The sequence below is a fragment of the Chanodichthys erythropterus genome, chromosome 3, assembly GCF_024489055.1.
Source record: "Chanodichthys erythropterus isolate Z2021 chromosome 3, ASM2448905v1, whole genome shotgun sequence".
In the NCBI taxonomy this organism is placed as follows: domain Eukaryota; kingdom Metazoa; phylum Chordata; class Actinopteri; order Cypriniformes; family Xenocyprididae; genus Chanodichthys; species Chanodichthys erythropterus.
The window spans coordinates 39,661,882-39,675,196 of record NC_090223.1 but is presented as its reverse complement, the minus strand read 5'-3'; the positions used below and the strand labels follow the sequence as shown (position 1 = coordinate 39,675,196).

Here is a 13,315-nt window from a genome sequence, read left to right as displayed (position 1 = left end):
AAATCTCACCAGAAATGGATGGAGAAAGAGCCTTTCCAGGTTGAAGCATCTTTTTGAATGTATGTTTATTTTAAAAGCATGTTTTGTGATGAGGTTTCTCAATGTGTAATCAAGGTTTTGTCACAAGATACAGAGGAAAGTGCATCCTTTACAAAGAACAACAGGCCAGTACAGCTTAAGTGCCGCATTTTTCTTTTTATCTATTTTTCCTTTTCATTTGAGCAACAGGGTGTGCTTGTCTTTAATACAGACAACAGATATCTTCTTCCCAACTTAAATAAAGTCTTTAGATTGTGATTTTTCTCTCTTCAGCAGGGAAATAATTGATTTCTAAACAGGGGCCTAAGATGCGGCAGTGGCCCCGTGTACTTTCCTTGGAGAGGCATCTGGTCGAGTCTTCACATGTTGGTGCTCATTCGTGTTTGGCTGTTGGCAGGTGTGAGCTCCCCTTGACTGCCTTCTCTTGGAGGGGACTGCGAAAGGAATTGGAGGGATCGGTGAGAAGCATCACGTAGAGCGAGAATAACAGATTGAGAAGGAAACGCATGCTGATGTTCGTGAAGAATGAGAGGGTGACCGAGAGGGATGAAGACTAGGGGTGAATGTTTGTGTCTCTGATTCTTTTAGCTCTTTTTCTGGGAACAGAACCTCAAGAGACCTGAAGACAGCTCACAGTTATTCTGTTCATACTACAGGAACTTGCATGTAGTTGAACAACTGAATGCTAGACAGGTAATAGGGCAATAACGGGCTAGAGGACTCCTTTAAAGGAATATTCCAGGTTCACTACAAGTTAAAGCTCAATCAACAGTATTTGTGACGATGATAAAAAGACTCTTTAAAAAATGGAGGCAAAATTTGAGGTTATGTTGAGGCACTTACAGTGGAGGTAAATTTTTTTGTTTACATTTGTTTTAGGGTTTAAGGTATTATGTTGTCTTGGCAACAAAACTGTACATACACTACCATTGAAAAGTTTTTCACATTTCTTTTTGTAATAAGTCTCTTATTCTCACCAAGGCTGTAAAACATTAATATTGTGAAATATGATTACAATTTAAAATAACTATTTTAATATACATTATAAAATTTTTTTAATTTATTCCTATGATGCAAAGCTGGATTTTCAGCATTACTCTAGTCTTCAGTGTCACATTATCCTTCAGAAACCATTCTAAAACACTGCCCAGCCAAAAAAAAAAAAAAAAAAAAGGGTAGCTATTTGGATTTAAATAGGTAAATACTTAAGAGTCTATGATTGGATCATTATTGCTGTGATTATTATGTTTCTAGCATGTTATGTGTGACCCTGGACCACAAAACTAGTCATAAGGGTCAATTTTTGAAAAATTACAAAATATCTTAAATGGAACATGATCTTTACTTAATATCCTAATGATTTTTGGCATAAAAGAAAAATCTAAAATTTTGACCCATACAATTTTATCCTTGGCTATAATTGCTACAAATATACCCATGCGACTTACGACTAGTTTGGTGGTCCAGGGTAACATGTTTGGCAACAGTTCTTCTAACCCTAAATTGATGGAGTGTGTAGCTTTTCAGCTTTTCATTTCATAAACTACCATGTATGAAGACACATCATGGCCATATTCCAGGATGACAATGTCAAGATTCATCAGGCTCAAACTGTGAAAGAATGATTCAGAGAGCATGAAGAATCATTTTCACACAAGAATTGGCACCTCTGAGTCCAGACCTTAAATTCATTGAAAGTCTTTGGGATGTGCTGGAGGAAACTTTACAGAGTGCTCGAATCTTGCATTGTCAATACAAGATCTTGTGCAAAAATCTTGATGGAAATAACATTTTGAAAAATTTTGATTTTTTTTTTTTTTACACTATAATCACCTTAATGCATACTGTCTACTTCTTTTGATTATACTTTTGAAACTGAGTATTTTAACATATATATGGATTGGTCCCAATCATTTCTGTAAGTGCCTCACTGTAGCCCAGATTTTTGCTTTGTTTAAAGAAAAGGAGGAACAAAAACACTGTTATTTGAAATTAATTTAAATTGAACCTGGAATATTCCTTTAACCTTTGCTTTCCACAACAGAGCTCATGCCGATCACTTACTGCCTTAGAATTACAGAGGAGCGTAAGTGCTCGGAGATACTCATGCTGAAGGGATGGGGAAGGAGATGGTCAGGGGATGGTGAGGTGAAGAGCAGAGCAGAGCGAGGACACATTACCCTGGGGACCCTGTTACCTTGACGTGTATCTGATTACGAAGCACAGCTGCCCGCAGGATCATGGCTTTCGCTCGTCTCTGGAACTCTTTGCCCATCTGTAGAGACTTCTCAAAAGTTGTGCTTCTCTGATCCACGTCCCTGGCATACAAGATCTACAAACAGGGAGATAACATTTTTTAATTCACAGGTGTAACTCATGTGGCAAAGTTCTAATTCATTTTAATTACCAAAAGCGGTTTCTAAAAACAGTCCCTAAGTTACCTTGTTTTAGCCAAAATAATTTAGCATGTTTCATTCAAGGTCAAGCTCAATGATAAATGAGAAAAATGACAAACATAATTCATTCAACTCAAATTGGTATTGATAAAAAAAAAACATGTTTTTCTGGTGTATTTTATATTAGCAACAAGCAAAGGGAACATTGTTCCAGAAGAGGAAGTATCAGAGTGACCGATGAAAGAACGCAGCCCTGCCTTGCTGTGGGAGTCGATACGAGCATTGATCAGGCCCTCCAGGATCAGCTGGGTCAGTTCATCCTCCAGATCTGCCACTGTGGTATTAAAGGCCACGGCCATTTTGTTCATGTCTGCTGACACATAGGGGCTAAAGTACTGCCCACGGGAAATAAAAGACAAAATTCATCAATTAGTCAGGCAAGTGCAACTCTGCTGATACTTTTCAAAGCAAATATCAGGATTCCTACAAATTTTCCATTTCAAAATTCCATACTTTTCCAGACCCAAATTTTCAAACCTCTCTGCGGATTTTTCAGACCATATTTAACATTAATGATTCATACGGCATTATATTTAGTATATATAGTATAATCAACTGTAAATATTTTTTCTGTTTTTATTAACTTGGCTTACATGATGAGAAAAAATCTAAAACACTTTATAACCTGCATATATTCACCTTTGACATCAGTTTGATACTGTAATCATGGACGCTCACCAAACGGCAAAGTAAAGTCTAAATTAAATTATCATTTGCTCCTTTATCTGTTGCTGGTTTGAGTGCCACACGCACATTTGATGAGCGAAGTTCAAAAGAGACTCGCTTTTTAGACATTCTTAATATTATATTAACTGAATAGGGGAAACAAATATTTTTCCATTTTCCTTTGATTTTTCTATATTTTTCCAGACCTGGAAATTACTCAAATTCCATATACTTTTCTAAACTGCATAAGAACTCTAAAAATATTATCTTATGACCATACCATGTTCTACTTTAACTCAAATTCTGCATTTCCAATCAATATAACTATGCCAAGCAAGGATCAAAAACAGGGATGACCTGCAAACTTAAACATTTCAATTTGAGTGATATACTGAACACTGTAGGTGTGTGTGTGTGTGTGTGTGTGTGCGTGACATATCAGGACACAAATTTGTATAATGACATGGGTATTACAAGGAGAGGGTGACTTATGAGGACATTACCCCATGTTTTTCAAAAGGCTTATAAATCATACAGTTTTTTTGAGAAAGTAAAAATGTGCAGTTTCCTGTTGATGGGTAGGTTTAGGAGTAGGGGTAGTGTAGGGGGATAGAAAATATGGTTTGTACAGTATAAAAACCATTACGCCTATGGAATGTCCTCACAATTCACAAAAACAAACGTGTGTGTGTTTCAGTGGGAGGGGATTTAACTATATAAAGTTAAACAGTTTTGTTGAAATTGCCAGGTATGAAAACTACACAAATTATTAATGTTTCCATTGTCTGTCATTGTTTTCCAGCTATTATTGCAATAATAAAATGAAAACAAATTTAAAAAAATATGGAAATGTGCTTTTTTTTTTTTAATGAAAAAATAAAAAAAAATTTCTTAATCACCACATTTCTACAGCAAAAACAACCAAATGACCCATAAGGACAAAATGTAGGGCAAAAGTTTTCTCATTACAAAAAAAAAAAAAGTTTCACACAATCTAAGCAGAAGTTGAGCATCTAAATCAAATGCATATACCAAAACTTCATATCCCTTTACATACCTGTATGAGGGCTCTGTTCCTGATTTGTGTGTACAGTGTTCTTACATGAGGGGCCAGATACATGTCTAGGAGGAGATTATCCTATAAAACAGTGATAAAACACTTATTAATCACAATATCCCAACTAAAATGACATCAAAAAGAAAACAGTGTCTTGAACTTCTCCAAATCAAAACCTAGCAATCGCACAATTTCAAACTTACCTTCATTTCATCCAGCATTTTCAGACAAGATGCATACTTTGACTCGTAAAACTTGAAGATAATATCACGGACTTGTGGTTCCAACTCTAAAAATAATTTAAAGGAGCTAGAAAATAAAAGTAAAATGAGTAAAATGAAATAAGTGATGTTTTATCCACATGTAACCAGAAACAATATCTCTCTCATTAAGGCATCTAGCATGAACATGCTAAGCAAAAAGGTTCACCTGCTTGAGATGACATTTCGCTGCAGTTCCTGTCTGTCAAACGTAGCCAGGGCACAAAGCCCTCCGTACACCGCTACATTACTGGGGGAAAGTAGCTAGAGCGGAAATAGAGCATCTCATTACCAATTGTAGGAAAACACAGCATCTTATTCATCTTCACTTCAACTGGTAACATTAGTAGAAAATATCTGCTGTAGCATTAGAACAGGGCTAAGGACGACACAAACCTCAGGGAAGTCGCAGTGGTCAAAGGAGGCTTGCAGGAAGCACTTAGCAGCCGGTTTATACTTTCTTGAGGCAAGTTCTGCTAATCCTAATGTGACCAAAGAGAGATGATGATGATGATGATGATCAAATCACATGCCCAGTTGAAAATGTGACTAAGAAATTACTGATTATATACACACGCACAAATAATACAAATACACTTCATATACTTGAAATACAAATAATGTACTTGCCTGCAGCACATTTTAGTTTGGTTAGAACAGATTGGTTTTGACTATCTCTCTCTCCTCGTTGCTAGATTGCAGAGACAAACAAAAATGACAATTTTAGAGTAATTTTCTATTGTTTTCTATTCTAAATCTCACAGGAGAGTAAAGCAGAATGGAAGGTTGCTCCTACCTCTGCTATCTCTGGAGTGGATTCAGCCTTGCTGACGTAGCTAAGTACATGGGACCAGTTTTGGAGGTAAACACTAACCTATAAAATAATCAAGTTGTTAGAGATATGCCTGAATTTTTAAGCTATAAGCATCAAAAAGATTCACAACTGTGAAACTTCTATATACAGGCAAAAATAATAGATTTTATGCATGAAAGTAATCATTAAGCAGAAAAAAAAACAAAAAAAAACTGTATACCCTTTCATAAATGTGTATCCAGGGCCTAAAATTAACACTTGCCAAGCGCCAAATGAGAGTAATCGGGGCTGGCTAGTATATGAAACAATGTCAATCACCAGTTTACCAGTAACAATTTTATGAATCCTAACAATGCAACATAACATAATTGTGAACTAATGTGAATGACGCTCACAACAGTTGACAGGCCAGCGCTGCATTGTTACAAAAGTTTAAACCTTGCCAAGCTAGTCTAGCTGGTTGCAAGAAGACACGTAGGGGAACTCAATTCCTTACTCGCACGTAGTGTGGAAAGTTTTCTGAAGTTTTCAAAGTAAACATAAAAAAAAAAAAAATTTACTTACACGATATGCTGCTGCATGACAAACACTTTGTAAAGATCCATTTTGAGGGTTATATTAGCTGTGTGAACTATGTTTATGCAATGTATTATAGACTTGCGAGCTTGGGGCGGGGAGCGCGAGCATTTAAAGGGGGCACACACTGAATCTACGCATATTTAATGATGCCCCAAAATAGGCAGTTAAAAAAAATGAATAAAAAAAAAAAATCTATGGGGTATTTTGAGCTGAAACTTCAGACACAGTCAGGGGACACCTTAGACTTATATTACATCTTGTGAAAAAATGTTCTAGGGCACCTTTAATGTTATTAATTTAGGATATGTACCAAAAAATTTTAAGCTGGCCGTTATTAAACCTCTTATTTAAAAAAAAAAAAACACAACTTGATCCTTTACAATTAGTTAATAACAGACCGATTCGAAACCTACCTATTCTGTCAAAAATACTTGAAAAGACAGTATCATCACAACTATGATCCTTTTTTTAGAAAAAAAAAAAAAAAAAAGGCATCTACAAGGATTTCCTATCAGGATTTAGACCATATCATAGTACTGAGAGTGCTCTCATTAGATACAAATGATTTGCTCATCATCCGATCGTGGTTGTATCTCTCCATTGTATGAATCTTAGTGCTGCATTTGATACGATCAACCACAACATTCAAAATAGACATCAAAATTACGAAATATACGGAGCCCCGCACATGACATGCAAGAAAAAAATTATCGTGCGCACGACTTACTAATTCGTTCCCTCGATTTACTAAATCGTGCGCACGATTTAGCCTACTATTTTTTTGCTACATGTCATGTCCGGGGCTCCGTAGAATTGCAATGGCATGGTTCAAATCATACTTATCTGACCGTAACCAATTTGTAGCAGTAAATGAAGAGGTATTGATCACAAGTTCAGTACTGAGTGCCACAAGGCTCAGTACTAGGACAGTTGCTTTCACCCTGTACATGCTAACCCTGGGAGATATCATTAGGAAGCATGGCTTTATAGTTTTCACTGTTAGACTGATCATACTCAACTCTATATTTCTTCACGCCCTGACGAAACTTACCAATTCAAGGCTAGATTACTGTAATGCTCTACTGGGTGGTTGCCCTACACGATTAATAAACAATCTCCAGCTGGTCCAATATGCAGCAGCTAGAGTTCTTACTAGAACCAGGAAGTATGACCATATTAGCCTGGTTCTGTTAACACTGCATTGACTTCCTTTTAAACATCACATAGATTTTAAAATCTTGCTAATTAATTACAAAGCACTAAATGGTTCAGCTCCTCAGTACTTAAGTAAGCTCTTAACGCATTATTGTCCTTCATGTTTATTGTGATCTCAAAATTCTAGCCAGTTGATAATACCCAGAATATCAAAATCAACTGCAGGTGGTAGATCCTTTTCCTATTTAGCACCCAAACTCTGGAACAATCTCCCTAGCCTTGTTCAGGAAGCTGTCACACTCTGTCAGTTTAAATCAAAACTAAAATCACTTTAACCTGGCATACACATAACACATTATCAATTTCTATTATTCAAATCAGTTAAATGATTGTTAGGCTACATAAGTTGGGTCAACCAGAACCAGGAACACTTCCTATAACACCCGATGTACTTGTTACATCGTAAGAAGAATGGCATCTACACTATATTTGTCTGTCTGTCTTATCCTTATCCCGAGGTTACCGTAGTCAGCAGGATCCGGCCCATATCCAGATCAGATGGTGGACCTGCACCTAGACACGACCACAACACAGCCCTGAATGTCAGCAGAGACCGTGTCTACAAGACAATCCCCTGTGAAGGCCTTGCCGAAACAACAGCCATCAGCACAGATCCTCAGCAAAGACCACAAGAACCAGACAAGTCCTCCGCACAGACCACTATGGACAGCTTCGGCTCCATACCGGCATGATGAATATGATCTTCAAGCAAAAAGGAACTGGATGAATATCTGAAAGCTACCAATCTTGATCTGAATTCTGACTTGTGATGCAGCCTGAATCATAATCACACAGTGTTCATTCGATGGCCAGAGGAGAACTGACCACCCCCCTGATTGAGCCTGGTTTCTCCCAAGGTTTTTTTCTCCATTCTGTCACCTGATGGAGTTTGGGTTCCTTGCCACTGTTGCCTCTGGCTTGCTAAGTTGAGGAGACTTAATATTCAACAATATTATTGAATGACTGTACTGACACTGTTGTATGAGAACTGAACTGAGCTGGACGTTGACTTTTTTTTGTACAGAACTGCTTTATAGATTAAAATGAACTATTTAATAATCGATGATCTTTACAATGGAACCAAATCAACACAGAAATTAATTCAGCTGAACAACAGTCAAAATGCATAATTTTCCTGTTATCACTGTAAAGCTGCTTTGAAACAATCTGTATTGTATAAAAGCACTACATAAATAAAGGTGACTTTATTTATGTAGTGCTCTTGTAGTGCTCACTGCTCTTGACTGAATAACTTTTGTAACTTTATTAAGGATTAATCTATATTTAATTTATACAGTTAAGACTATGCAGTATTATTTTACATTTGATTTCTTTATTCAGTTTCTATGCCTGAAAACTACTGTTAGACCTACCTGAAAAACCTGAAAAGCATTTCATTTGTATCATTGTTCTACTATATTTATTTGTGCTATTGCTTGTAATTTGACTATTTGTTCTAATTATTTTTACGGATTGTTAATTTGTCTTTAAAGGGTTAGTTCACCCAAAAATGAAAATTCTGTCATTTATTTCTCACCCTCATGTCGTTTTTTCACCCGTAAGACCCGTTAATCTTCAGAACACAAATTAAGATATTTTAGTTGAAATCTGATGGCTCCGTGAGGCCTCCATAGGGAGCAATGACATTTCCTCTCTCAAGATCCATTAATGTACTAAAAACATATTTAAATCAGTTCATGTGAGTACAGTGGTTCAATATTAATATTATAAAGCGACGAGAATATTTTTGGTGCGCCAAAAAAAAAAACCAAAATAACGACTTATATAGTGATGGCCAATTTCAAAACACTGCTTCAGGAAGCTTCGGAGCATAAATTAATCAGTGTATCGAATCTGCTGTTCGGAGAGCCAAACTCATGTGATTTCAGTCGGTGGCAGTTTGACACGTGATCCGAATCTTGATTCGATACACTGATTCATTTGTGCTCCGATGCTTCATGAAGCAGTGTTTTGCAATCGGCCATCACTAAATAAGTCGTTATTTTGTTTTTAAAAATATTCTCGTCGCTTTATAATATTAATATTGAATCACTGTACTCACATGAACTGATTCAAATATGTTTTTAGTACCTTTATGGATCTTGAGAGAGGAAATGTCATTGCTCCCTATGAAGGCCTCACTGAGCCATTGGATTTCATCAAAAATATCTTAATTTGTGTTCTGAAGATTAATGAAGGTCTTACGGGTGTGGAATGACATGAGGGTGAGAATTTTCATTTTTGGATGAACTAACCCTTTAATAATGTTTTAAGTGAATTTTCACTGGTATCCAAAATTTTGGTGTCATTACTGCCTGTTTTTGCAAAAACAGTTTTATGCTCAGTAAAAAATATTTATGGCTCGTAAAAGTAACCATCCACTGGCAGGTGTGGCAAAAAGTTAACTTTAGGCCCTGTGTGTATCATTAAGCACACCAGGTGATGGCCAAGGAGGATAATATGTCCATACCTTGATTACATTAAGACACATGTTGATGACATGCTTGGCGCTAGTGCAGTAGTCTCTGGCTCGGGAGTAGCATTTCAGGGCATTGCTGAGGTCTCCACAGTCAAGATAGTGATCTCCAAGGTCATCATGACCCCTCCTGAACACAAGCAAGAGATATTCAGATGTAAAATAGCCAAGGCACAGCATCACAGTCAATACTAAAAAGAGAGAAACAATAAGTCTGGCCTTACCTTATGCTTTCTTTGATGGAGTTTCCCTTGTAGTTCTTAAGGTCGGTATCCAGCTTCTCCAGTTTGAGCAGGGCTTTTTTCCTGGTGGACTCTGCCCAGGCTGTGTCAAGAGGAGGGGGTTCAACTGCTCCCTCCGGTACTGCATCAGGGACACCTTGCACGTCTCTGTGTTGACAAATATTTTAAGTACAATCTTAGACGAAGCCATGCATGTTATGTTAGAAATGTTAGAGATGGAACTGGAATTGCCTGGTGGCTTCAGTGAGTTTGCGATGGATTTCTTCGTAGACATCAACATTAAAGGTTCTTTGGACAAAGGACAGGGCCATCTTCAGTGCTTCCACTCGTAGCTGGGGGCAGTGGTCTGCAATAAACTGCAGCCTCTCAATCCTCATCAGTCCACTGTAGCTAGAGGCATACTGCTCGAGATCCTGTACAGAAAAAGAAAAAAGAAAAAAGAAAAAACAGCTCTCAATGTCCATCCAAGTTCCAAAAAAAGTAGGGATGCAAACTATATCGACACCATTTATTACTGGTTTTTGAACTATATAAGTGATGCTCATTTCCACAATTTTTACATTTAAATTAAGTGAACATTAGGAAAGTACAAAGGTAAAGCACTGTTGAAACTAAAACTACTAAAGTAAAACTATTAAAATTGTCTTTGTTAATTGAAATAAAACTAAATATAAATATTAAATGAAAAGCTTTAAAAACAACAAACTATAGCTGAAATAAAAATAAATTAAAGCTAAATAGAAACATAAAAAATAAAAAAATAAAAAACAATACAATATATAAATGTAAAAAATGACAAAAGCACACATTAAACATTAAAATAATAGAAAAAATAAAAGCAAAATAAAAATATTAAATAATATATATATATATATATATATATATTAATAAAATATATAAATAATATATATAAATAATACTAAAATAACACTGGGGTAAAGTAAATCTTTAATAAAAGTAATTTAATGTCAAATGTAATATTTAGCAAATCTCAAAATGAAAATATTTTATTTTTAAAATATAATGCTGTGAATGCCTAAATCCTCAAGTGTGTGTGTGTTTTTTTTAATACAAATATTATAGAATTTATTTATATCAGTGCATCTCTCTTGTGTGATTCAGAAAATTATCAAAACACTAAAAGAACTTAGATGCTGAAGGATATTTTGTTACAAATAATTTAACAACAAGGATAATGCTTTAGAAAAGTCATCAACTTATGGAAGCAAGTACACAATTGTATAGACAGTTAAACACCTCAAATGATACTCAATTGATACAAGACTCCACCAATCATATAGACTCAACATACCAAAGTCGGGTTTTCCACAACATAGTTGGTGTCAGGCGCATTCTGCTGGTCTTCCTGAGGGTCAGCATCTATCTGCATGGGCTCTACAGACCCCTGTTAACACAGAAAGCATTACATTACACACTGCACTAGAGAAATGTGTAGGCGACATAAAATTGGGCCAACAAAAAGTCCTAATGAGCATGTGTAATATATATTAAGATCCGAGGAACATTTTGCCCTTACCACCAAACAAATCTTGCGTGGAAACAAAAACACAATATCACAACACTGAGTATCAGCTGCCAGGCTTTCAGATGGCTTCACATCCTGCCTGCCTACATTGTGTGGTTACCTCCAGAGAGTAGGACGAGGAGCTCAAGCAGTACACACTGAATTGTGTGGTTAATTCCATGAACGGGTCATACACGCTTCTTTGACAGAAGTAGTTCAGCTCTTCCCATGAGGACGAGGCTGATCTGTCTGGCAAATACAAGCTTTCCCTGATCCTGCCCTGAACCTGCTCTGCAGCATCTCTCCGATCTGACTGTAAACTCTCCTGCAAGAAGGTGCATGCTTATAAAGTCACACTGGGGCGACAAAAACAAGTCAAAGATGTTGAAATTAATACATAAATATAAACCAACCAAGTGGGGCAATGTTTGTACTCTAGAAGGGAGGGTGGAGAGAAATTCATTAGAACAATTACATCTGTAAACACTGGCTTAACCACCAAAAACATTGAGGGGGAAACATTCCCCCAAAATTCATCTTCCTAGTTAATTATTTTTTGTTTTCAATTACTGATTCTTCAAAATACCATTATCCCCCCCTCCCGAATAAGCAGTTACATCATTCACCACATGCACTTTACTACACCCAACATTTTTAAGATTACATTACGCCGCATAACGAGACCTGCTCTGTCATTTTTGATAAACTACATTATAAAAGCACAGTTTCATAATCACAGTCTAATATAGCTGAATGCGTCCAGTGTTTCTAAAATGGAAATATCACTTAAATTATGAGCAGCTCCACAGTGTTTAATTATTTTGGTTATGTGGACTAGATCAGGTTTAAAAAGAAATATTCAATGCTCTATATTCATCTCTGCAAGCAAATGATGAAGGCTGTCTCAAAACCTAATGTGCTGCCTACCTAGACAGTATTTTACAGCATCATATATAAGTGCTGGACATCTAAACAATGACTAAACTGCTTTCTAGGCAGGCAGCAGACTATGTTTTGAGACACAGCCTGAATTTCAAGCACACTGGCTAGTTGATACATAACAGACAGCTTGCTAACGAGATAGCTTGCTAAATACACTTAGCCGGCTAAAGAAAGTTTCTACCCAAGTGTTTCACAAACAACCCCAAGAAAGCCAACTGGGCCGCTTCGGGTGTAAACCAAAACAGCTCTGTTGGCTGTATTCGCTGTCGAAATTACATTAGTCTAGCTTTTCGGGCAGATAGTCGCGCGCAGCTGCTAAACTTGAGAAGTGCCTGTCGCGTCCTGAGGGCCGCTCTGACTTACGAGCTCATGCTAGACGAGCTAACAGCTTACAACGGCTGCCAGAGGTGAGGAATTAACACTGTAAACATAGGTGCTTCCACTTGGTACGCTTCTTCTACCCACTCTCGCGGTGTGGAAGATGGCGAAAAAGCATTTAAAGGCGCTAATTTACCTGAAAGTTAAAGACCTGCACGGGTAGTGGCATCTCCTCCTCCTCTGCAGAAACAGAGCACACAAACACATCCGGGGCATGAGAGTGCGCGTGGTCGACGTCTTGCAGCGCGGAGACGTCACTACCTTGAGTCTTGATTTGAAATATTAATACAGCAGAAAAACATATTTACACTTTCTAATATGATTGGCTGGTTTTATATTGAGCCTTGGAACAGCCCTAAAATACATTACAAAAACACCGCGACCGCGACCCACATAGCCTCCAAAAGCACAAAACAAAATACAAAAAAAAAAAAAAAACGTTGTAATCACTGTGAACAGTAGCCTGTATTCAGTTTGTGAAAATATTAAATACAGGTAGAAGATGTTAAAAATAATTTAGTATAGTTTTGATTATATGTTGTCATCATTGTTTTATTTTTGTAAAGTCATAATTTTGTTAAAATACTGTTGTGATCTCTGATATTTGCAATGGTTACTATTTTTCATAGTGTGGTTTTTGTATTAAAACCAGTTAGGGTCAGTTTG

The 13,315-nt window shown here is 36.7% G+C and overlaps 1 protein-coding gene across 1 annotated transcript; it reads right to left on the bottom strand.

The window, feature by feature from the left end:
* Positions 1–48: 48 nt before the first annotated feature.
* On the bottom strand, positions 49–12,859 carry gps1 (G protein pathway suppressor 1). The gene is made up of 14 exons (XM_067382224.1): positions 12,786–12,859; positions 11,117–11,209; positions 10,036–10,217; positions 9,787–9,951; positions 9,557–9,692; positions 5,275–5,352; positions 5,109–5,169; positions 4,875–4,960; positions 4,648–4,742; positions 4,422–4,527; positions 4,219–4,299; positions 2,693–2,830; positions 2,237–2,371; positions 49–473 (listed from the first exon to the last, which is right to left on the bottom strand). Exons 1-14 carry the CDS (start codon positions 12,816–12,818, stop codon positions 399–401), a joined length of 1,464 nt encoding a protein of 487 aa, XP_067238325.1. The 5' UTR covers positions 12,819–12,859; the 3' UTR covers positions 49–398.
* Positions 12,860–13,315: the final 456 nt, after the last annotated feature.

Excerpts from the sequence above, each read along its gene's own strand:
- gps1 (XM_067382224.1), bottom strand. The coding sequence starts at position 12,818 with ATGCCACTACCCGTGCAGGTCTTTAACTTTCAG. Across the intron at positions 10,218-11,116 it reads TTGTGGAAAACCCGACTTTG|GATCTCGAGCAGTATGCCTC; the intron begins GTATGTTGAGTC and ends TTTTCTGTACAG. Across the intron at positions 2,831-4,218 it reads GGAACAGAGCCCTCATACAG|TACTTTAGCCCCTATGTGTC; the intron begins GTATGTAAAGGG and ends TCCCGTGGGCAG.